The sequence below is a fragment of the Carcharodon carcharias genome, chromosome 3 (genome assembly GCF_017639515.1).
Source record: "Carcharodon carcharias isolate sCarCar2 chromosome 3, sCarCar2.pri, whole genome shotgun sequence".
In the NCBI taxonomy this organism is placed as follows: Eukaryota; Metazoa; Chordata; class Chondrichthyes; order Lamniformes; family Lamnidae; genus Carcharodon; species Carcharodon carcharias.
In genome coordinates, this window is record NC_054469.1 from 189,173,213 (window position 1) to 189,199,868 (window position 26,656).

At 42.0% G+C, this 26,656-nt stretch overlaps 1 protein-coding gene across 2 annotated transcripts in view; it reads left to right on the forward strand.

Moving 5' to 3' along the window:
- Positions 1-26,656, forward strand: part of LOC121276339 (E3 ubiquitin-protein ligase RNF144B-like) — a 72,019-nt gene that overhangs the window by 16,680 nt on the left and 28,683 nt on the right. Inside the window, exons 2-3 of one of the 2 annotated variants that reach the window (XM_041184626.1) lie at positions 11,001-11,205; positions 12,692-12,796. In XM_041184626.1, coding sequence (XP_041040560.1) covers positions 11,038-11,205; positions 12,692-12,796 — 273 coding nt within the window. In that variant the 5' untranslated portion in view covers positions 11,001-11,037. The remainder of the gene's footprint in view (positions 1-11,000; positions 11,206-12,691; positions 12,797-26,656) is intronic. The other variant, XM_041184627.1, reaches the window with a different exon arrangement.

The window sequence follows — 26,656 nt, forward strand, 5'->3', positions numbered from 1 at the left end:
TGGCATTGGCAGCCTGACCACCATCTTAGCACACTCACTCCCTCCACCAGGCAGTGGCAGCAGTGTGTACCATCTATAAGATGCACTACAGCAACTCTCCAAACCTCCTTTGGCAGCAGCTTCCAAAATTGTGACCTTTACCACCCAGAAGGACAAGGGCAGCAGACTCATGGGAACACCACCACACCCAAGTTCCCCTCCAAGCCACATGCCATCCTGCCTTGGAACTATATTGCCATTCTTTCACTGTCGCTAGTCAAAATCCTGGAGCTTCTTCACTTAGGGTGTACCTACATCTCATGGACTGCAACAGTTCAAGAAGATGGCTCACCACCACCTTTTCAAGGGCAATTAGGGATGGGCAACAAATGCTGGCAATGCCAGTGATGCCCACATCCTGTGAAAGAATAACAAATAATTGAGGTCAACAAGGATCAGGATGATTTTTAAGCAGAATTAGATTCAGGTGACACATTGCTATACATAATAAAACTCAGCTGAGAATTTGCTAATCTTCCAATTTTACAGTTTTGTGAAAGTGTGTACACCTTGGCCACAAGCAATTATTTGTCCAAGACTGGCATAATCATTCTCTGATACATTTACCATCATGTGATAAACCCAACATCCTGACCAAATTGTCGCCTCAATGAGTTTGACATTACGCAAGTTAAAAGGTAAAGTTCTACTTCCCTGTTTGCAACAATGGTTTTGAATATCCTTTTGTAATTTAATTCAAAGCTTACTCGTTATACCTATATTGCTGGATTTCTCACAAACATATGTCATACAACATCTTAAGTTCAGCACTGTACATAAATAAAAAGAGTGTTGGAAAAAACCCAGCAGGCCTGGCAGCAGCTGTTGAGAGAGAAACAGAGTTAATCTTACGAGTCCAATTTGACTCTGTACATATTTGTGTACCTAATTCTTTACACTAATTGTGATTATGGAATTTTACAATACATAAGTATTTCCCATTACCCCTGTGCTGACTGTACAAGAGGTGGTCCCTTAGTCTAATTTCCTTATAGTTCTTTACATGTTTCTTTTTCCAACATTTACTTTGCTATTAAAAGCTTATACGGATTCTGTCTCCACCACTACAAGACTTCCATGAACTGATAACCCTCAATGTGGGGGAAAAAAAACGCTCTATATCACATTTTGTTATTTTAATCATGTTAAATTTATAACTTTTAGTTGCCAACCAGAGAAATATGAAGCAAGGGAGTTAATTTTGGAAAAAGGTGCTTAATGACAAACTGTAACAGTTTTGTGTTCATAACAAATACTTCATAATGTAAAACAAAAGCAGAATTACCTGGAAAAACCCAGCAGGTCTGGCAGCCTCGGCGGAGAAGAAAAGAGTTGACGTTTCGAGTCCTCATGACCCTTCGACAGAACTTGAGTTCGAGTCCAAGAAAGAGTTGAAATATAAGCTGGTTTAAGGTGTGGCCCCACACACCTTAAACCAGCTTATCTTTCAACTCTTTCTTGGACTCGAACTCAAGTTCTGTCGAAGGGTCATGAGGACTCGAAACGTCAACTCTTTTCTTCTCCGCCGATGCTGCCAGACCTGCTGAGTTTTTCCAGGTAATTCTGTTTTTGTTTTGGATTTCCAGCATCTGCAGTTTTTTTGTTTTTAACTTCATAATGTAATCCTCACTATGTCACTGCTAAGGGATTAAGGTGTTCCTGAAGTTTAGTATCCTACCTTTCTCTTCCTTTAACTTGTACGCTCACTCTTAAGTCGTTCTGTTTAAAAACGTAATGAGGATTGTTATAAAGTTTTTTTTTTTATTGCTACTTAACAGGTTACGCGAACTGTGATACACCTTTCTTCAGAGTTGAATAGCTGCCACTTTTCAAAATCTGCTCAGTGGGAATAGAGGCTACATTTCAATCCAAAACTGAATCTATTAGAATTAGTATTATAATCAATATCAGCTAAAACTGTGCCTGTGATGTTAAATGAAAAACAATGAATAAGAGGCACCATCTTTCGGATGAAACATTTAACCCTAAACCCCATCCTCTCAGGTTGATATTAAATCCTACGGTACTATTTTGAAGAACTTTGGGGAGATATTGCTAGTGGTCTGGCTAGTATTTATCCCTCAAATATCATTAAAACTGATTATCTAGCCATTATCCCATTGTTGTGTATGGTACCTTGCTGTGTGCAAATTGGCTCTTTGCATTACGACAGTGAGTACACTTCAGAAGTATTTCATTTGCTGCCAAATATTTATGGGACATCTTGTGGCCAAGGAAAGCATTATGTGGCGGTGGTGTAGTGGTATTTTCACTGGGTTGGTAATCCAGTGACCCAGGGTAATGTTTTGGGTTGAATTTGAATTCAATAAAAATCTGGAAGTAAAAGGTCTAAAACATCATGAAACTGATTGTCGTAAAAACCCATCTGGATTACTGATGTTCTTTAGGGAAGGAAATCTGCCATCCTGACCTGGTCTGGCCTACACGTGACTCCAGATCTGCAGTACTGTGGTTGAGTCTTAAAATGCCCCCTGAAATGGCCTAGTCATACTCAGCTGTATCCAATCGCTAAAAAGGAATGAAACTGGACAGACCACCTGGCATCAGCCTAGGCACCCGAAATGGCGCTGGCAAACTCAGCCCTGTTGCCCCTGCAAATTCCTCCTTACTAACATTTGGGGGCTAGTGCCAAAATTGGGAGAGCTGTCTCACAGACTAGTCAAGCAACAGCCTGACATAGTCACACTCATGGAATCATACCTTACAGATCATATCCCAGACGCTACCATCACCATCCCTGGATATGTTGTGTCCCACAGGCAGGACAGACCCAGCAAAGTTGGCAGCACAGTGGTATACAGTTGGGAGGTAGTTGCCCTGGGAGTTCTCAAAATCAACTCCGGCCCCCATGACATCTCATAGCATCAGTTCAAATATGGGCAATGAAACATCATGCTGATTACCATGTACTGGCCCCCCCACCTGCTTGATTAATACCCTATCCACATAGATTCACTCCTTCCACCACCAAACAGTGGTAGCAGTGTGTACCATCTACAAAATGCACTGCAGAAACTCACCAAGGCTCCTCAGGCAGCACCTTTCAAACCCATAACCACTACCATCTAGAAGGACAAAGGCAGCAGATAGATGAGGACACCACCACCTGGAAGCTCCCCTCCAAGTCACTCAACATCCTGGTTTGGAAATATATCACCGTTCCTTCGCTGTCACTAGTCAAAATCCTGGAACTCCCTTCCCAACAGCACTGTGGATGTACCTACAGGGACTGCAGCAGTTCAAGAAGGCAGCTCACCAGCTATTAGAGATGGGCAGTAAATGTTGGCCTAGCCAGCGATGCCAACTTCCTGTCAACGAATAATAAGAAAAATGTACAAGTTCTTTTCGTTTTTCTTAAAACCAAGGACAGAATCTCATTAGCTGTGTGGGTGTGGCTTTAGAGGCAGGAGGGTAGAGAAATTTTTGAAATGTGTCACTGGGCCTTTGACCCAATGTGTTTCCACCTCTGAATGATCTTGCCGGAGTGGAGGTCAGACCAGCATCAGCTACCCACCTGGAAATGGCAGGTAGTTAATTATCAGCAATTAAGTGCCTGCTTAGGAGTAAATTGGTGACTCTGTTGGAATCTCAGCTGGGACCTGTTCACCGCCGGTGAGGATGGAGCCTGGAAAATGCTAGGAGGCAACCTCCTGGTGACAGGCAAGGGAGCTAGCTAGGCCTCTTTTCGTCCTCCATCCTCTAGAGCTATGGTGGCCCGAGGGCTACAGCCCAATCTGTGCTTTATTTTAAGTATTCAAAAGTGTTCAGGGGGCACCTTCATCTTGAGGCATCCTCGTGGTAACCCATCTACAGCAGCTGCGCCCACCTTTCGTGCTGCTGCTGGCTGTCCACAACTTCGGGCACTCCCCGTAGCCCTCCCACCTGTGCAGTGCTTGTGCTGTTCTTAGTTGGTTGGGACTCTTGGAGGAGGCCAATTAACAGGCTTGAAATGGTTTCTTCCCTCATTTAACTAAGGCAGTAAGATTCTTCCCCAAGTGAGACATTTCTCCTTCAGTGCAGTATCATGTGCAAACTCCAACTCAAACAGTATATTTTAGCACAGCAAAGCTAAACTCAAGCCACACTTATGATTCAGCCATGGTAAAACATGATGCACCCAGTAAGTCAGGGACATAAATTTAATCCTTTACTCGTTGGAAAAATGTGTCCAAAAATAAGCATGGAATTGGGACCAAACGGTGCTGGATGGATTCCAGTAGCCAAATTTTGAAGTTCGAATCGATGTACTACCAGTCCTAATCATCATCACTGTTAAGGATATTTTAATACCTTACAACTTACAGAAGCATGTGAATTGGAATAATGGATTTGTATAATTAGTAGCTAAACATCTTACACCACTGGATGTGCAGCCAAGAACTAAAGATGGTGGAATGACTGATTTTAAACTGTTGGTCAGATTCCACCTCTCATCATTTCTGTGTGGTGAGGTGTAGCTAATCTCCTTTAATATTACTTCAAAAATGGAGTTCCCTATTGAATTTCAAAATACCCAATCAATAAAGATCTTTTGCCTTCAAAATCTCATGTTTGGTTAAAAACGTTGAAACTTGATTCCTGCTGTGGCCGTATTCAAGGCTTTGATCATTTGTGACACGCAAAGATCTCAAAGCTAAACTAGTTTGTTGACAACCAGTATAGTTCCAAACTTCAATAATTACTCAAGGTCCATAATCATTGATAGAGGTAGATTTGGTCCACTTCTTGACAATACAGATATCCTTCTCCTTTCCAGTTCCCTTCACAGCTCTGGGAACTGCCCTTTGCTTAATATAATTTCTAATGTTTATGAACATTAAGGGAAACTCCAAATAACTTCAGGAGAATTATTCTGGCAAAACCTTTCCTGGGGGTAATAGAGAAAAGTCACGAGCATTATGTCATTTTTAACAAGTTGATGTCTTAAAGGTAAAGCACTTTTTCCAGTCTGATATAAGCTGTGAAACACAACTTGTACAGAAACAGATAATTGTTCACACAAGGTCTGGAACAGCTCCCCCCAAATTATTATGCTGGCTGCTGATCCGACACACAGCTGTCCAACTCAAAAAAAAAAGCAGATAAAACAAAAACAAGATATTTTTGTGCTGGACTCTGCAATTTCCCAACTTGCTCTGGTGTTAATCATTGCCTGATTGCAATGCCTTCAGTGCCTTAATATTGCTTTTCCTGCTTTTATGGTAATTATACCAAACTATGATTAACAGATCGATTCCAGAAATTCAATCCCTGACATGCTGGTTTACCACACTTGGTTTCATCGCAACTAGGACACATAACAGGTTTCTGACTTGTTTCCAAAGCATTTGGCTTCAGTACAGCTACAGTCTAGTTTCTTTGACATTGTCTAACTGAGTTTATGTTGCATTGCTGTTTGATACACATATATACACTTTTTTTATTTTTAGTCACATTTATACAGCATTTTTCCACACATGTTGAAACCAACAGCAGAATTTGATAGTCACGGTGGTGGGCGCTGTCTGTGGAAAACTGGTGGCAACCCTGCCATAGGGTGTTTTGGAGGCTCAATAGGATTAAGTCCCAGTTGGGCACTTACCTGCCTGCTGTTGGGCTTCCCAGCTCCTTGGGAATTTCCCCCACCACCTCACCCTAGACATCCTGCTACAATCCTGCCCCCAAGAGCTGGCCAATCAGAAGCTGACAGCTCTACAGTACCGTCAGTGCCATTGGCAGCCAGGGGCAGAAAGGGAGGGCCTGGTGAAGGAGACATAGGGGTTGATTTGAAGTGCGGGGTGGGGCCTTACTCCAGGTTCCTGTCTTCCACGGGTGGGGAGTCTCCTTGTCCTTCCCGCTGGCTGCTGACCTGCTTCCCCCCCTTTGCTAATCAGTGTCTAACAATGTAATTTATACCAAAGTTTCCCACCTGGGTTGTGTGAGTGTAGTGCTGCCAACTCTCTGGGATTGTCCTGGGTTCTCCAATAGTTAGATTAATCGCCAGGACACTGCTTTGAGCAACCTGGGAGAAAATCTTTGGGGTATTAAAAATAGTTGTGTTTTCTTTTAATTGTTTTATTGGTTATCAAAGTATTGGAGATGCAGCAAAGTGGAAAAGGTTGTGTGACTGCGCAGGGCAGTTGGAGGCAGGAGGTCACGTGATTAAAATCTTCAGGGACACATCTGACCACAGTCGGCAGCCTTGAATATGCCACCTCACCGGCAGCTAAAGCCACCGGCCTTTAATTAATTGGGTTTGAGCTGGAAATGGAACTGCTCCATTTTAATTGCTCACCACTCGTTCCTCATGTGTGGGGCTAGTGCTAAAATTCTCTCAAGAAAATGCAACAAAACTATGGGACTTTTCTTACTGATGCATAGCTTCAGATCCTCAGCAAATTGTTCCACAATGGATATGCAGCTTTAATTTTTGGCCTTCCTGTACCTTTTTTCCTTACCAAGTGTTGTGAAAGCTGGAAAAATATGTTGTTTTCCAATTATAGAATATGATGTGAAGCCCCACCTACTCGGGTGCAGATTGAGAAATCACGCTTGCACAAATTTTCTGTCCATTATTTGGAAAATCATAGGCTGCACGTTTGTGACTTCCTGACTTGAGCTTTGATGGGTGAGGCTCTGGCAGGGATGCAGCTTAGCAAATGTTTACCTACAGGTGTGCCTTCCAGTGATTGGATGCAAAGCCAGAATCTTGAGATTCTGACACCCTTTATAATTTACTCCAACAGAGTTTTAAGAGAGGTTGGGCTGCTTTTTGTATTTGCAGTGGTTACAATCTGTAAACCAAACCATGTTTATAGATGTTTGGGACATTATAATAATTACAAAAATAAATTAAAAGGGAAACTAAGCAAAATGTTCTTCTCATAGGATATAGCATTTTCTGCCAGAGAGCATTTTTGAAGAAGTTTTATTTTTGAAAGGGTATCAAATAGTTGCTTGATAAAGAAGAATATAAATGGATGAGGATGCAGGTAACCAGTTGGTAGCTCACGGAACAAATCACCAGTGCAGATTTGATGCACCATTTTAAGATAATGGTAAGAAATTCAGATTGAATGTCTCATAGGTGTCCAATTCACTCTGACCCATCTTCCTCTCTCTGCTCAGCTCTAGTCCCAGGTGGAAGAAAATGACATCTTTTTGGGCTAATCGGCTCTGTAAGCTTCAACTTTTATTATGCCGAAAAGAGCACTAAAATAACAGTACCAAAGGTACTTAGACGCCAGTGACATGTAGCTTTCTTTTCCTTAGTACATTGGTGACACTGACGGTCCAGTATTTAATGCCCATTCTTCGCTACACTGAGGACATTAAGAGGCATCCACCCTATGTGAGACTGAAATCTTGTGCAAGTCAAATCAGGTCGAGTGGCAATTTCCATTCCCTTGAAGATATTAGTGGAATCAGTTGGTATTTGATCTGGATGCTTCCATTGTCATTTTTCCTGGTGCCAACCCAGAAATTTGCTGCACTTGGTGATGCCTTGAATTTATCTGAGGAACATTCCAGGTGTCAGCAAGGATTCCCTTAGCGGAACAGAAACAAAATTTGTTGTTAGGGATTTTAAGAAACTGAATAGAAAATTATTTATGGTAATGCAGTTAAATCCATGAGATTTCTTTTTGACTGGAGGTTTCTCGAAGCAGCACATAGGTTTTAAAACTTCATAATTCATTTCCTTTTTTTATCCCCTGCTGAATACATGCTAGGAAATGCTGCCAAAAGCATCATTTACCTCTCTAATACTGCGTTCAAATCAAAAATTTTCAATCGTGATGCTGGAGAGTGAACAAGCTTTTTAACTATGAGAAAATGAGAAAAGGAGAATAGGACTGGGAGCGAAATTACAGCTGATTTTGATTCCTATCCTCTGTGACCCAATCAGGGATCATTAGCTATCGATCAGGAACCCTGGCTGTTTTTCTTCTGTTTTGGAGATGATTGTAGTATGTAGACTGCCTACTTTCAGCTCTGTAACATTGCTAGTCTCTACCCTGCCTCAGCCCATCTGCTGCTGAAACCCTCATCCATGTATTTATTATCATTAGACATGACTATTCCAATGACCTTGTGGCTGGCGTACTATTTTGTACTCTCCTATTTTGTACCCTATGAAACTTGAACTCATAAGCACCTTTGCCTGTATCCTACCTCACATCAAGTCCTATTCATCCATCACTCTTGGGCTTACTGACCTGCCTTACCTGGTCCAACTTCGTGTTGCTTTTAAATCCCTCCATGGTTTTGCCCTTCCCTATCTATGTGATCTCCTCCAGCTCGACAACCCTCCAAGATCTCTGTGCTCCTCCAATTCTGGGCCCCTGCACAAATCAGATTTTCATCATTGCAACATTGGCGGAAGTGTCTTCAGCTACCTAGGCTGTAAGTTTAGAGAGAGAATTCTAGAACTTTCAAACTCTCTACCCCTCTCCTCTAAGACACTCTTTTTAAACCCCAGGTCTTTGACCAAGCTTTTGGTTACCTGTCATAATTTCTCCTTATGTGGCTCGGTATCTGCTTTTATTTGATAAAATCCTGTGAAGTGCCAATGGAATGTTTTATTATATTGCTGGCGCTATATAAATAAAAGTTGTTTGTTTCTGCCTAGCTAAGATCAGCCAATTCTGATATAAAGGTTTGTGAAACTCAGTGAGGTCTGTGTGGCTTAATAGCACATCCCATGATACAATTACAAATTGAACCACTGAGGAAGCCGTCTTCAATAAGTTTGTTTTATAAAACTTTGAACAAAGGATGTCTTTTGGTATATATTTCTATTGTCAAGAAACTTGGAAAGAGGCAGGAAATGTACTGACAGTTGAAACTGGAGCTTTAAAATATAAACACTCTGGATGGTTGCTTGGGGGGGTGGGTGGGTGGGGGGGTGCGTGTGGTGTGTGTGTGTGCTTGGGGATGTGGGTAAGTGGGTTTGAGAATTATATATTAGAATGAATAAGCATTCCGTTGGGGCAGGGGATGTGGGTAAGTGGGTTTGAGAATTATACATTAGAATGAATAAGCATTCCGTTGTGATATTACCCTGCTGCTTAGAGGGGGAAAGGGCAGCACAAGTTAACACGTCGTCTCTTCACTTCTGGGACCCAAGTCTAATATCTGGTTGGAAGGCTTAGATAAATAAATTTGGGCACAGTCTCAGCTGGCTGTCAAGTGAACTTAAGCACAGTAGAAAATTGTATCAATGTACAAATTGATATTAAACTGAAGGGGAAATAAAGCACTTGCAGTTAATTAATGCCTTTTGTGTGCTCAGGCTTTCGTGTCCTCAGGCTATCTCAAAGTGCATTGCAGCCTCTGAAGTTATTTTAAAGCGTTATTATAATGTTATAATGCAGCTGCCAATTTGCGCTCAGCAAGATTCTAGAAACAGCAATGCAATGAACAGTTCAGTGATTTGCTTTAGTGGTGTTGGTTGAGGGAAGAATGTTACCAAAAGAGCTTCCTGCAGAGTCACCTTTTGGTTGACTCATGTTTCCTGGCTGCCAATCAAAATTCTTAAAATGTCATAGGGCACATTTTAGTTGGCTTCAGTTGGGCACAGGTTTAATCACCATAGTTACAAGCTATACTTAGCTATGCCCATTGCCCCGATTATCACTGTGCTTGAATAAGTGGCAGTACTAGGCTGGTATGCCAACATGTTACACCAGAGTAATTTACTTGGTTTCAGACCTGTGGTTTCCTATGTAGTGAATTTCTGATCCTTAATTGGGGCTAGTTTGAAGGTGAGGAACCATTAGCCACACAGGGAGGAGCGAAAAGGTGAAGAAATCTCTGGGTTCACTGACAAGTTTCTTAGTGATGTTGACTGGAGACTAGGTTGCCTTTCCAACTGCTAAACCTGGCAATGGTGTATGCTCTGGTGAGACCTCAAAGGTTACAGAGACGAGCTATAAAAATAGTTAAATCAAAGATAGGTTACTCAGAAGAAAACTTATGCGTTCACTAATAGAAAGAGAACCTTGCATCTGTATAACATATTATCTCATATTTGAGAAATATTTCAAAACACGTTGTACCAATTATTTTTGAAGTGCATTTGCTGTTGGGCAAACACTGCAGAAATGTGTACATAGCAAGGCCCTACGATAACAAATAACACCGTTTGTGTGGCATTGATTGCATGAAGAATGATAGCACAGGATACTGGGACAACTGCTCTTATTGGAAAAATATGATGGACCCCTTAACCTGAGCAAGCAGATAGCAGACACAGTTTGAAGTTTCTTCAAGGCAGTACCTGTAATATTACTGGGCTGAAGTTGCTGACACCTTTTCAATGTTGCACAGAATAAAGTTACTCCAAGGAGACTAATGTATTGTAATTGTATGGTTTGACATTGGCAATAAACAAGTTAGATTTAAATTATTTTGCCCCTTATTTCCCCAAAGATAACCTGAAATAGAGACAGGGCTCTCCTACTTATGTGCTACCTCTTGTTGTTGCTGCAGCATGCGAGTTCAACTTAAAAAGGAAGAATCTTAACATAATTTTTAGCAATAATGAAGAGAATCATTCATATAGTTGCAGAGAAAGTCTTTTCTTGAGTGAGAGAAGAATTAAGAGATGGTTACAAAAAATCCTGAAGTTAAATGTGATTTTAAGGATTGTCTATGTTATACCTTTTTGAGTTGTAAAGTAGGTTGCCAATTAGCAAAATGATGGATGACTGAAAATCCAGAGACCACAAATTTAGTAAAATATAAGTGACCTGGTACAAAGGCAGAAGAAGCTGGAAGGGGTGGGTCTCTTTTTCACAACCTAAATGAATGCTCAAACTTTGGTGTTCTCCCAAAACAGGTGTTCAATGTTCTAGCTTATACCTTGGCTTTCTGGTGGCGCATGAGAGAAAAAACAATGGTGATTGAAGGAACTGTCATGTTATGGAAGTATCTTCACCAATTCTTGTGTTTACTGACAGGTACAAGGGGGATCCAGTGGCCTAATTCAGTAGAAGGATGGAGTCTTCCAGTAAAACCCACCATCACCCAATGATTGCAACAGGTTTGTCAGTGGGTGGGGAGTTGGCTTTGGATCCACTGGTGATGTGCAAGCTCTGCCTTTGTGAATACTCTCTTGATGGAATGACCACTCTGGAGCAATGCAACTGCTTTTTCTGCACTGTGGTGAGTGTGCCCAACAATGCATAACGACAGGAGAGTTTATCAAAATTGAAACTGATTGAATGGTGTTAATGAGCTCACTATCATTTTGATTGGGTTGGAAAGACATGGTTTTCTTTTTAGTAATGACTCCTTCATAATATCATTCATCCGCACCCTGCCTCAACCCATTTGCTGCTGAGACCCTCATTGTACTCTTGTTTCCTCTAGGCTTGAATATTTCAGTGCTCTCTTGGCTGACCTCCCTTTTCCAAACTCCATTAAGCACATCCAAAACTCTACTCATAGTTTAAATCACACCAAGATCTGCTCACCCATCATTGCTTGTTGACCTACGTTGGCTCCTGATTCATTAAAAACATTTTTTAAAGAAATGTTCATTTATGTTCAAATCACTCAATGGCTTTGCACCTCCCTATCTCTAAACCTCCTACAACCATCCAAGGACTCTATCTTCCTTCAACTTTTGCAACCCCCCTACACTTCCTTCATGTACTTTTGGTGATGATGCCATCTAGTTGCCAAATTCTGGAGTTCCCTCCTCAAATCTCTCCTCTTAGACATTGAATAAAACCTGGCTCTTTGAGCCAAAGTAGAGGACATTCGGATAGATGAGCAAACACTTGTTCATTGTTCTGTTTGGTTTTGTTTTATGTTCCTATGAAAAGCCTTGCTAAGTTTTACCTGTATCAAAGGTGTTTCATTGGTGCGGAACTAAAATGGCTCAGGATTTAAATCATGTACAGATAGTTAATGGACTGGTGCTACATTGTAGTGTCTACAATTTTTGTATCCATTTGAAAGAAGCCAGTTTATGCCTGAATGAAGACAGCAGACACTGGAGCAGAATATTAGAGTGATTTTGGATAATCTGAAATTCTGCCCCTTAACCTTTTGGTGTTGGGCTTGAGGCTGAATTTGTCTGAAATTTATCAGATATTAGGAAGCCTAATGTCTTGCTAGAAAAAAAAGCAGGTTGAAAACCAGATTTACCCTGACTTTCATCAATTTAAGTTTGATGTGGTTTCCCTTTGGGCACTGGGCTTCACCTTAAATATAGGCAGAAAATGCTAGAAATACACAGTAATTCATTCAGCATCTGTGGTGAGAAGAGATCAATGTCTGGACAATTTTTCAGAGCCCATATGGTGGTTATTTTATTTTATCTGTTGGGAGTGGGAAAAATGTGTCCTTCTCATACAATCTATTCACTGGGTCATGTGTTTTATTGCATGGCTGAATAAGTCACAAGATGACATTCCTGATAAAAAAACTTTAAAAAGTTCGTTAAGTAACGGTACTGTACAAATGTAGAGGAGCATGTACAATATTTTTAAGTATTGCATTCGGCCAATTTATTTCCTTAGAATGTCACACCAAATAATAAGAGGAGTGAAACCAAGGGTTCACCGATGCAATAAACATGCTGATATTGTCACACCAAATAACTGACGTATTTTCTATTTTTCGTTATGTTTTGACTGATCAGTGCTTAACACGATATGTAGAACTGATGATCAGAGAAGGTTGTGGATCTCCTATCACATGCCCAGAGCTTGGATGCCCTAAAAATGGGGTCTTGCTGGATGCAGAGGTAAAAATGTTTTGTGTATTATAATGTTTAATGGGGTCCATCTTCTTAACAACCTGATGCTTGATACAAATACTTGTAGTTTTTGATGATTTGGTTTTTAATATTGCAAAATTTATAGTTTTATGAACTTTCACATTTAAAATCCACAGCTAGCTGCTAATGTCGTTATAACACACACAATTCTGTTCCAGCCAATCAATCTGTTACAGTTTATTTTGTTTTAATCTGTGAGTTATTCTCTTTCCCCTCACACCTCTTAACTGGGCCATTCGTCACTCTCTAGATAGGTGGTGCCGCACCCTTCCCAAATCTAAGCTTTTTAGCAATGCTGCTCTGTCACTGGCAGCAAAGAAAATCTTGCAGAAGTGATTCCAGAGGGAACATAGAACAAAGCACCCATCTGAACTCGTACCCACCTCTTAGAGACCTGAGGCTGGATTTCCCCATTGACGATGGGAATCAGGTGGCAGGTTCGATCCCAGGTTGTGAACCTGCCCTTGATGTCAGCGTGCTGTGAAGCCTGATTTTCATGGGGTCGATATGTTATTGATCCTAGAAATGGGTCTGCCACCCAATTAGCGGGAATGGAGGTGGGACACGAGGGGAGTGGGCCACATTCTGGCCCAAATCAGCAGCCATTACAGTGGTTGACTTTTGTGTGTGTTTTTTTTTTGGAAAAGACAGAATCTTCATGGACAGAATCTTCATGTTCAATGTGGCCAGGGCAAATAGAGTGCTGGGACCTGAGATAGGTTAGGTATTAAAATTTTATTGCTTAGCACTTTTTTTGTCCAAACATGCACTTTTTTTTGCATTAAATGAAACTGTTTCTCCGCTGCCACACCTGTTTCTGCCTGGTTGTTGCTAGTCATTTCTCAGAGATCTCAGATGGCTGCCCATACTCATGAGATGCATGTATTAATAAGTCCACCAAGTCTTAGATTTTTTTTTACAAAGCTAAATTAAACACTTATTAATAAAAGAGATTTTAAGCATATCCATAGGTCTACAAATTACTACTATTATAACTCCTATTTCTCCTAATTAATCTGATTCCCAGTTACACATCTGTTAAGACATCAGTAAAATCAAATAGGATTAAATAGACACAGGCAAAGCACACACAACCCTGGGCAGTGAAATTCAAAATGAGTTTTCTTAGCTTTGGTGCCTGTCTACAGCAGCATGATGCATAGAGGCTGGAGGCTTTTCACACTTGTTAGATCTTAGAATGCCTTCCCCCTTACACATAATCTCATCTTTTTATATATGTTTCTCCCTTTTAAATGTAAATTCCATTGTTCCAATATGTCTTTTCAACTTTACTTTTCTCATAATATATGAGTACTATGAAAGATTTATATTATTCCCCCCCACTTTGGGGAAAAATAAACATACTGTTTGACTTAGCTTCTTATGGCTAGGTGTAACATCTCATCATCTCTTTGAAATTCAAACTAGCCTGATTTATCTAAAAATGCAAATGTTCCTCACACCTCACATTCTAAAACTTCAGCCATGTTTACCTATTTAGCATTTCAAGCCTAGCTTCCCTTTTGATAACTCAAAATCTCCAGACTAGCTAGCTCTAATTTCTACACCCCCCACCCCCCCCAACACACACACACATCCATACAGAGAAACTAATCCAAACACCACTAATAACTACCTTTACAGTAAATCACAATAATATTGTGAAAATGATTGTATTTTCATCTCACCGCCCCCCCCCCCCCCCCCCCCCCCCCCCACCCCACCTTTGGAAATTCGTCAGTTGGGATTGGAGTTGACAAAATGACAGATTGGCATGCAGATCGCTGGCACCAATCTTTTTGTCACCTGCCTCCATTCTATCTTGATTCGGGACGGGAAAATTCCAGCCCTGGACACATCCTGCCTGTTGTAGTGACTTTGCTTTGCAACACACAGCACTTCTTCATCAAAAAAGAATTGGATTGGAAAGAGCAAGACAAGAATTGAAATACTATGTGATTTCCATAAGGGTTTGACTATTGAAAGGCCTACATGAGTAGTGAGGGGTCACCAGGTGGTAGTGCTTTATCTGTACCTTGTTGTGAGATGAATTTTTGTCTACCATTGCCAATTTATGTTGGCAAATAGAAAACCTGATATCAAAGTGAGTGGACATGATTTTCTCCCCCCCCCCCCACCCAGAAGAAGGAAATTTGGGGACCGAATCATCTGGACCCAGTCTTGTGCTTCCTACTGTTGTGCTTATGACTGATTTTTGCTAGCTGTCTCCTAGGGTGATATGAGATCAAAAAAGAGGAAGAATAGGCATAAAATCATAGGGTTACAGTCATAGAGTTATACAGCACAGAAACAGGCCCTTTGGCCCATCTTGTCCATGTCAGCCATCAAGCACCTATCTATTTTAATCCCATCTTCCAGCATTTGGCCTGTAGCCCTGTATGCTATGGTGTTTCAAATGCGCATCTAAATACTTAAATATTGTGTATGTTCCAGATTCAAACCACCCTCTGGGTGAAAAAATATTTCCTCAAATCCCCTCTAATCCTCCTGTCCCTACCTTAAATCTATGCCCCCTGGTTATTGACGCCTCCGCTAAGGGGAAAAGTTTCTTCCTATCTATGCCGCTCATAATTTTGTATATCTCTATCAGGTTCCCCCCTCAGCCTTCTCTGCTCTAAGGAAAACAGCCCTAGTCTATCCAGTCTCTCTTTGTAGCTGAAACGCTCCAGCCCCGGCAACATCCTGGTGAATCTCCTCTGCACCCTCTCCACTGCTCCACCTAACAATGTAACATTTGTTACTAGGGTCTGAAAAGAGGTGCCTGTAAACTACTTGGTTTGATCCTGGATTGAGACAGGAGTCTCGAGACGAGTGGAATGTCCCATATCAGAAAGTGCCTTCAGTGTATTCAGTTGGGGTTATGAAAGTGCCATATGACTTGCAGACATTTGACAGCTTGATAGTCATTTCCTTTTTGCCCGCTGAAATACCTAATGAAATCCAATGCTTGCATTTTGAACCAAGGCAGCTGCCATGGATTATTTGTCTGGCTTTTGAGTAGCCACCAACCCTGCCGTTTTAATTTTTTTGGCTACTTTGATGGCCAACCTTTTTTGTATTGTCAGATTATTCGTATCAAGCAATGTCTATATCAAAATCAAATTAAAATTGGTTGGGTGCCCAATCGGTCATGTGCCTACAACGGAATTACACCGAAAACTTGCTTCATATTGAAGTGTAGGGGGCACTTTTGCAACACTGGGCTGACTGTTTGGTAACTTCCATAGGTTACCTCTTGAGTCTTAATTTCCTGTTATAAAAAGAAACGTGTTTAGGTTTTTGTATTCAGCAAAGTAAATAATATCCATATAAAAAAAAAATAAAGAAAATGCAGTTGATTATTCAACATCTGAAAATTTAAGAGAGTCACATCCGTTTGTCAGCCTATCAGAACTGAGGCATGTTGGTGCTGAAACATGGATTTTCCCACACTGTTTCAGCATAAAGTATTTCTAGTTTAAGTATAACAGACAGGTAGTGTAAAGCTCCTTCCAACTCTGCCCCAACAGTGTGGTGTGATTCCAAACTCTGACCAGCATCTCATCCTGCACCAGTGTAATATTTCTGTTAATTGTTACAGTATAGGAGATGGCCATTTGGTTGATGGAAGGGGTCATCAACAGTGCTCTCAAGTGGCACTGTTTAGCAAAAACCTGCTCACTCACGCTCAGCTTGGGTTCCGCCAGGGCCATTCAGCTCCTGGCCTCATTAAAGCTTTGTTTCAAGCATGGACAAAACAGCTAAACTCCAGAGGTGAGGTGAGAGTGACTGCCCTTGAATCAAAGCAGCAATTGACTGAATGTGGCATCAAGGAGCCCTATCAAAACTGAAGTCAGTGGGAATCAGGGGGAAATCTCTCTGCTAGTTGGGTTCATACCTAGCACAAAGGAAAATGGTTGTGGTTGTTGGAGGTCAGTCATCTCAGTTCCAGGATATCACTGCAGGAGTTCCTTAGGGTAGGTCCTCGGCCCAACCATTTCAGCTGCTTCACCAATGACACTCCTCCCATCATAATGATTGTGCAAATGTTCAGTACCATTCATGACTCCTCAGATACTGAAGCAGTCCATGTCCAGGTGCAGCAACATCTGGAGAACATCCAGGCTTGGGCTGACAAGTGGCAAGTAACATTTGTGCCAGACAGGCACCAGGAAATGACCATCTTCAGCAAGAGAGAAACTAACCATCGCCTCTCAAGATTCAATGGCATTACCATCGCTGAATCCTATCAACATCCTGAGAGTTATCATTGACCAGAAACTGATCTGAACAAGCCATATAAACACTGGCTACAAAAGCAGTTCAGAGGCTAGGAATCCTACTGCAAGTCACTCGCCTCCTGACTCCCCAGAGCTTGTCCACCATCTACAAGACATAAGTCAGGAGTGAATGAATACTCCCCACTTGCCTGGATGAGTGTAGCTCCAAAAGCACTCTAGAAGCTTGACACCATCCAGGGCAAAGCAGCTTGCTTGATTGACTCCACATCCACATACATGTACCCTCTCAACTACTGGCAGCAGTGTGTACCAGCTATAAGATGTACTGCACGAGCTCACCAAGGCTCCTTAGACAGCACCTTCCAAACCCAGGACCGTTACCATCTATAAGGACAAGGTGAGCAGATGCATGGGAACACCACCACCTGGAAGTTCCCCTCTAAGCCACTCACCATCCTGACTTGGAAATATATCGCTGTTCCTTTACTGTCGCTGAGCCAAAATCCTGGAACTCCCTCCCTGACCGCACTGTGGGTGTATCTACACCACATGGACTGCAGCGGTTCAAGAAGGTAGCTCACCACCACCTTCTCAAGAGCAACTAGGGATGGACAATAAATGTTGGCTCAGCCAGCGACACCCAAATCCCATGAGTGAATAATAAAGAAAAAATTTGGTCCTTCATGCCCTTTTGGAGCAATTTACCTAGTCCGTTATCTGCCTTCTCCCTTTAACCCTGCATATTTTTTTTTCTTTTCCGATAACAATCCAATCCCCTCTTGAATGCCTTGATTGAAACTGCCTCCACTGCGAGGCAGTGCGTTCCAGATCCTAATCACTCACTGTGTGAAAAAAGCTTTTCCTCATGTTGGTCATAGCTTCTTTTGCCAATTACCTAAATCTGTGCCCTCATGTTCTTGATCCTTCCACCAAAGGGAACAGTTTTTCCTTATCTACTCTGTCTGGAACCTTCATGAGTTTAAATTCCTCCATCAAATCTCTTTTCAATCTTTTCTTTTTCTCAGTCTTACAAACTTCCTGAGTGTGAGTGACAGTTTAGCATTATTAGTGCTGAGGTGTAGACCGAATTACTGTGCTGTGGACTTCGGATTGTGTTGAGGCTGTCTAAACTCATTTGATGAGCATGAAGTAGTCCAGACATAGCTACCAGAGGCAAAGGAGCTATATTCTCATTTTATACATAATGACATTCTCCAAGTGGTCCTTGTCTTCACAAAAATTGTTGACAAGCTTTTACTCTTTGGGGAGAGTTGTAATGGGTGGGTGGATTAGGTGAGAAGCTTTAGTCACAATAAAATCAGCTATAAGTGATGAATGGTTGTTATGATCCCCAGCTGAGGTTACCCCTGGTCTGGCCTGATCCCAGTTTGATAGCTCCTACTCTTTATTTGTTCGTTTCGATACGTGGCAGGTAGCCACTGAACAGCAGCACAAGGGGTCAGCTGATGAACTTTTAATAAATGAGTAAAACATTTATTCAACAAGAAAAGATGAGCCATGTTACAATACTTCTTCACCCACAACTATACCTTTACAGATGTGTACAGATTTGTACACAATTTACAAAAGCTATCTTATACTCTAATGTACACAGTAAGTACCCAGTCCATGTGAACCTATGGCACCCTGTGGTCAGACACGCCACACTCTCTAGAACCCAGTGACAGATGCCACATCAAACGGATGCTATGGATCTCTCCTCAACTCCCCTCAGACGCTTGTCACACCATGAGCCAACCAGTTTCGCTGAATTCCGCCCTTCACATGAGGGTTTCCAATCTCCATTCTCCAAGAACTCCCTTTGGAATCTTCTCCCAAACCGATGCTTTCTCTCAGACGACTTCCACAAGGGTTTACTTCCAGGGTTTCAAACTCTCCTCCTGATGTTCATCTTCCCTGGGTCACCACATGCATTCAAGCTGTCTTCCACACACTCTGTCTCTCTGACTCAGCTATCAACAGTACACCACTGCTTCACATGCCCAAGGCAAAGAGTTACAAACCTTAAGTTATCTCTTTGGACCTTCTTGCCTCTTACAAGCAGTTCTCACTTTAAATCTGCTTTCTGCAGCTTTTGTCTCCTTCAGTCTGAAGCATCAAGACTTTCTCTCTGCCTTAACTCTTAACTTCACTTAACAGGGCCTTTTCCAGGTTCCTGTCCGTTCTTTGACTAGAAGGTCATCTTTAGACTCTTCTTCCACTCCCCTGGATTTTTGGGGTTTTTAGAAACATAGAAACTAGGAGCAGGAATAGGCCATTCGGCCATTTGAGCCTGTTCCACTATTCAATAAGGTCATGGCTGATCCTCTGTCTCAACGTAATATTCCCGCTTTCTCTCCATACCCCTTGATGCCCCTAATATCTTAAAATTTATCAATTTCTTTCTTGAATGTAGTCAGTAAATAATACTCTGCCTTTCTGTTTATCACACTGAAGCGTATAACTTCACATTTATCCACGTTATACTGCATCTGCCATGTATTTGCCCAGACACGTAAATAGCTGGGGCCTAAGCACTGATCTCTGTGGTGTACCACTAGTCACTGTCTGCCACCCGGAAAAAGACCCAATTATTCCCACTCTGTTTCCGGTCTGTCAGCCAATTCTCAATCCATGCCAGTATATTACCCCCAATCCCATGTGCTTTAATTTTTCCCACTAGCCTCTAATGTTGGACCTTTTCAAAGGCCTTCCTGAAATCCAAATACACCACATCCACTGGCTCTCCATTATGTATTCTACTAGTTACATCCTTTTAAAAAAAAAAATCCAGTAGATTAGTTAAGCAGAATTTCCCTTTCATAAACCTATGCTGACTTTGTCTAATCCCGTTAATGCTTTCCATGTGTTCTGTTACCACTTTTATAACAGACTCTAGCATTTTCCCCACTACTGATGTTAGGCTAACTGGTCTTTAATTCTCTGTTTTTTCTCTCCTTCATTTTTTAGACAGTAGGATTACACTTGCCACCTTCCAATCTAAAGGAACTGCTCCAGAGTCTATAGAATTTTGGAAGATGATCACCAAAGCATCCAATATTTTCAGGGACACTTCCATTAGTACTCTGTGATGTAGAATATCAGGCCCTGGGGATTTTCAGCCTTAAGCCCCATTACTTTCTCTAGCACATTTTTTTACAAATACTGATTTTCTTCAATTTCTCCCTCTCACTAGACCCTTGGTTCCCTAACATTTTTAGGAAATTATTTGTGTCCTCTTTTGTGAAGACAGAGCCAAAATATTGTTCAATTCTTCTGCCATTACTTTATTCTCCATTTATAATTTCCCCGTTTTCTGACTGTAAGGGACCTATGTTTGTCTTCGCTAATCTTTTTCTCTTCACATATTTATAGAAGCTTTTACAGTCAGGTTTTTATACTTGCATACTCCATTTTCCCTTCTTGATCAATCTTCTTGTCCACTTTTGCTGAATTCTAAACTGCTCCCAATCCTCAGGCTTGCTGCTTTTTCAGGCAATTTTATATGTCTCCTCTTTGGATCTAATACTATCCCTAATTTCTTTTGTAATCCATGGTTGAGCCACCTTTCCTGTTTTATTTTTGCACCAGACAGTAATGAATAATAGTTGTAATTCTTGCATATGTTCCTTAAATATTAGCCATTGCCTATCTATTGTCAACCTTTTCACTAAGGTTCCCCAATCCATGGTTGCCAACTCATGCCTCATACCCTTGTATTTCCCTTTATTTAGATTCAGGACTCTAGTTTTGGATTCAACTTCTTCACTCTCCATTCTATCATTTTATGGTCACTCTTCCTCAAGGGACCCTGCATAACAAGATTGTTAATTGATCCTTTCTCATTGCTCAATACCCAGTCTAGGATAGCCTGCTCTTTAGTTGGTTCCTCAACATATTGGTCTAAAAAACCATCATGTACACACTCCAGGAAATCCTCCTCCACAGTATTATTGCTAGTTTGGTTTGTCCAATCTATATCTACCTTATTGCAAATGCTCCAAGAATGAAGATACAATGCCTGTTGACTTGACTTGTCTTTTTAGCCTTGTTAGTCATTTTAGCTTTATTTTGCACTGACCCCATTTGTTTTTCTGCCTTCCACTTTTACTTCTTACTTCTATGTCTTTTGTTTCTATCCTTGTTTCTCCCTCCTCTATCTCCCTGCTCAGGTTCCCACCCCCCCGCCATTCTAGTTTAAACCCTCCCTGACCGCATTAGCAAACAGCAAACCCCCCCGCCCCAACCCTCCCGGCCTGGTCCTGCCCAGATGTAACCTGTCCTGTTTGTACTGGTCCCACCTTCCCCAGAACCAGTCCCAATGTCCCAGGAATCTGAATCTCTCCCCTCTACACCATTTCTTCAGCCATGTATTCATCCAATATATCCTGTTGTTTCTACTCTCGCTAGCACATGGCACTGGTAGTAATCCTGAGATTACTACCTTTTGAGGCCCTACTTTTAAATTTATGTCCTAACTCCCTATATTCAGTTTGTAGGACCTCATCATTTTTATTCACCAATGTTGTTGGTACCAATATGTACCACGACCACTGGCTGTTCACCCTCCCCCTTCAGAATGCCCTGCAGCCTCTCTGAGACATCCTTGACCCTGGCACCAGAGAGGCAACATACCACCCTGTAGTCTCTTTTGTGGCCGCAGAAACGCCTGTCTGTTCCCCTTACCATTGAATCCCCTATAACTATAGACTTGCCACTCTTCTTCCTCCCCTCTTGTGCAGCAGAGCCACCCACGATGCCATGGACTTGGCTTCTGCTGCTTTCCCCTGAGAAGTCGTCTCCCCCAACAATATCAAAACGGTATATCTGTTAGAGGGGATGGCTGCAGGAAACTCCTGTACTACCTGCCTTCCTCTACACTGCCTGGTGGTCACCTAAACCCTTTCTGCCTGTTTAAGTCTTTACCTGTGGTATGACCACCTCACCGAATGTGCTGGTCATGGTAATCTCAGCATCGCAGATGCTCCAGAGTGAATCCACCTGCAGCTCCAGCTCTGAAATACACTCTTTTTAAATCTCCGCTCTCTCAGCTCCTGCTCTTTTTAAATCTAATCAAGGCTGCTGCTCTTTTCACACTGCCTCCTGATCTTTAGCTTGTGACTGGCTATATGTGCCCTATCTGTTCCCTTTGCTTCAGTCTCTCCTGGCAGCAACTTTCAGAATGAACTGCATTCAAACAGCTTCCAAAAGAACTGCTGTTTCGCTTCTTCTGTGTGTACATGTGTGTCTGTGGGAGGGACCTGCCTCTCTAGCCTCCTGTTGCTAGGCAACAGCCAGTTTTCTGTTACTTTCTTTCTCACAATGCAACCCTTGATCTGCTATTATCACATTCTGATTTCTTACCTTTACGCCATTATCAGCATCTTTTTTAGCCCTTACCACTACCATTAACACTCCCTTTGTCCTTTAGTTCATGACATCTTTGTCATTCTCTTCTTTGCGCCCACCTATCGCTAGCCTTCTGTCCATCTTTACCTGCTCCACCCCCTTAAACAGTATAAATTTCACCACATTTCCACTTCTCTTCAGCTCTGAAGTCGGGTCATATGGGTTCCACAGATACTATAAGACCTGAGTTTTTCCAGCATTTTCTGTTTTTTTTTCTGATTTCCAGCTTCCGCAGTATTTTGCTTGTATCTTAGATTTCTACTGTTGTTTGTTTAACTTCTCCTTAGGGATCGTAAAACTCCTCATTAGAAATGCAAGCACCTATCTTTCTTAACATACAGACACAGAAATACAAATTAGACTTAAACTTTAAAGCTGACACATGTTCCTAACACCTACAAATACCAATGTAACTTACTTATACCATTTTTAGGAAATAGAGATAGTTTACCTAATTTATAGCAAACTCTGTTTATCCAAACAATTATTTTAATTAGACACCTCTCCAGGGGTTAGCTCTGACCCAACTGGTAACACATGCCTTTGAACATTGATGTTTCGCACCAGAGACTGGAGCACAACAATCTAGGCTGACATTGCAGTGCAGTACTGCAAGAATGCAACACTGTCTAAAGTGCTGCATCTTTTGAATGAGATGTTAAGGTGGTCAGGGCCTCTGATCATCAGGTGGATGTAAAAGATTCCAGAGCATTAGTGAAAAAGAAAGGAGGAGTTCTCCACAGTGTCCTGGCCAATTTATCCTTCAACCAATATCAGTTAAATAAAACAGATTATCTGGTCATCAACCCATTTGCTGTTCATGGGGGCTTACTGTGTTCAAATTGACTGTAGCATTTCCCATATTACAACAGTGACTGCACTTCATTGATTGGAATGTGCTATGGGGTATCCTGATGCTGTGTAAGGTGCTTTTTAGATGTAAGTCTTTCTGATTATTGATTTATCTAGGCAAACCCCCAGCCTCTCTTGCATCTGTGTAGTATTAATTTTTTATACTGTACTGAACTCTGTCCTTTTGGGTTCCATGGCTATCTCTCCCAGCTTTTCTCCAAGGCTGGGAACAATTTCCTGCTCTGCATTTCATCATCCAGCTCTCCCAAGCTTCTGTCTTTCTGTTTCCTGGGATTCATGTTCAACTTTTCCTGTCTTTCCCTCCTCCCACCAGCAGCCCCCACACAATCTCTACTGCTTTGGGCTTCAGCATCCTGTTTGCTCTTTGCAATCTGATCATCCAAGCAAGAGTTCACAAATGGAGAGAGTTACATGCTAGAAGCGTTGGTCGAGAAATTGCAGTCCCAAAGCATCTGATATTAAATTAATTTAAATTGCCATGTTAGGGCTGCTCTTTTACAGCTGAATTGGGAATTATCCCTTTGAATCTTCAGACTCTCCCTCTCTTTCTCCTCTTCCCTATCTTGAGCCTGATCTCCTGTCCACACTCTGACTCGGATTAAATCCAATTCTACTTCCCATCCTTTTATCTCATCACGCTTACTTTCACTTTGTGGGCCTGAAAATACAATGTGGGGAGAGGGTGAGTGGGGGGTGGCAGGGGGGGTGGAAATTTGAAAGTACAACCACCACCATAAACTGTTTTGAGAACTAACTTTTATTTTTGTATATGTGCAGCGAATCCTTACTGTGACCAGATAACTTTTTATTTCTTATATTCCAATAAATCAACGTGTGAAGTTTAGATCAGCACAAAACAACTTCACTAACTGAGAAAATGCAGTTGTTATTGTGAAGATTGGATTTTTTTTTTGAGTTTTTTTTAATTCATGGAAAAGCCCCCAAACATGAGGACAATTGAACAGGTGTCTCTGTTTAAAATTAACTTTGGCTTTAAAATTCCGCTAGATGTTCCTTGATAAGCAAATGTCAAGCTGTAAATCCCCTCCCGCTGCCTGTACAGTGACAATGTGAAGAATGTGGCCTGGTAACTTACTCTGACGTAGCAGTAGTCGGTCCACATTAATCTCAAACCTGAAGCTGGTTACAATGGATGTAAGTCTCATCGGGACTTGGAAAAATTTATTAATTTTGCTTCCAATCTCCACCCCTCCATCATTTTCACGTGGTCCATCTCTGACACTTCCCTTCCCTTCCTTGACCTCTCTGTCTCAATCTCTGGTGATAGACTGTCCACCAATATCCATTACAAGCCTACCAACTCCCACAGCTACCTCGACTACAGCTCCTCACACCCCACTTCCTGTAAAGACTCCATCCCATTCTCTCAGTTCCTTCACCTCCGTCGCATCTGTTCCGATGATGCTACCTTCAAAAACAGTTCCTCTGACATGTCGTCCTCCTTCCTTAAACGAGGTTTTCCACCCACGGTCGTTGACAGGGCCCTCAACCGTGTCTGGCCCATCTCCCGCGCATCCGCCCTCACGCCTTCTCCTCCCTCCCAGAAACATGATAGGGTCCCCCTTGTCCTCACTTATCACCCCACCAGCCTCCCCATTCAAAGGATCATCCTCCGCCATTTCCGCCAACTCAAGCATGATGCCACCACCAAACACATCTTCCCTTCACCCCCCCTGTTGGCATTCCATAGGGATCGTTCCCTCCGGGATACCCTGGTCCACTGCTCCATCACCCCCTGCTCCTCAACCCCCACCAATGGCACCTCCCCATGCCCACGCAAAAGATGTAACACCTGCCCCTTCACTTTCTCTCTCCTCACTGTCCAAGGACCCAAACACTCCTTTCAAGTGAAGCAGCATTTCACTTGCATTTCCCCCAACTTAGTCTACTGTATTCGTTGCTCCCAATGCGGTCTCCTCTACATTGGAGAGACCAAATGTAAACTGGGCGACCGCTTTGCAGAACACCTGCGGTCTGTCCGCAAAAATGACCCAAACCTCCCTGTCGCTTGCCATTTTAACACTCCACCCTGCTCTCTTGCCCACATGTCTGTCCTTGGCTTGCTGCATTGTTCCAGTGAAGCCCAGCGCAAACTGGAGGAACAGCACCTCATCTTCTGACAAGGCAGTTTACAGCCTTCCGGACTGAATATTGAATTCAACAACTTTAGGTCTTGAGCTCCCTCCTCCATCCCCACCCCCTTTCTGTTTCTTCCCCCTTCCTTTTGTTTTTTTTTCTTTTCCAATAATTTATATAGATTTTTCTTTTCCCACCTATTTCCATTATTTTTAAATCTTTTATGCTCCCCCACCCCCACTAGAGCTGTACCTTGAATGCCCTACCATCCATTCTTAATTAGCACATTTGTTTAGATAAAATCACCAACTCCAACACCTCTGTGTTCTTTTGTCTGTGACATCTTTTGATGATCTGCTCCTATCCTAACACAGCCCCCCCCCCCCACCAACTTAAACCAGCTTATATTTCCCTCTCCTTGTAAAGAAAGATCAGTTCTGTTGAAGGGTCACGAGGACTCAAAACGTCAACTCTTTTCTTCTCCGCCGATGCTGCCAGATCTGCTGAGTTTTTCCAGGTAATTCTGTTTTTGTTTTACAATGGATGTAATGTTGTCTTGAGGACATTCTTTAAGTGTTATCTGGTCACTGAGCACTAAGTTATTATCCAGCCCACACATCAGTACCATGAACTTTAATAAGTGGGAAGATTAGCAAAGCTGCTATTGTTCTCAGCAGCCACAATGTGCATTTATATAGTGGCTTTCATATTGTAGACCATCCCATGGTGCTCCACAGGAGCATTGTCAAACAAAATTTGACACTCTGCCATGTAAGGAGATGTTAGGTCAGGTGACAAAAATCTTAGTCAAAGAGGTAGCTTTTAAGAAAAAGGAGAAGGTAGAGGGACCAACCAGTTTAGGGAGTGAATTCCAGAGCTTGGGGCCCACGCAACTGAAGGCATGGCTGTCAATGGTCAAATGGTAAAAATTGGGGATATGCAAGAAGCCATAATTGGAGGAGTGCAGAGAGCTTAGGCTTGAAGAGGATACAGAGAGAGGGAGAGTCAAGGCCAAGGAACGATTTAAAGATGAAGATGAGAATTTCAAAATCAAGATGGCACAGGACCAAGAGCAAGCTCAAATGATTGTTGAATTGGACTTAGTAAGGGTTAGGATATACACAGCAGAGGTTTGGATAAATTCAACTTTATGAAAAATGGGAGGCTAGCCAGGACAGTATTGGAGTGGTTAAGTCTCGAGATGACA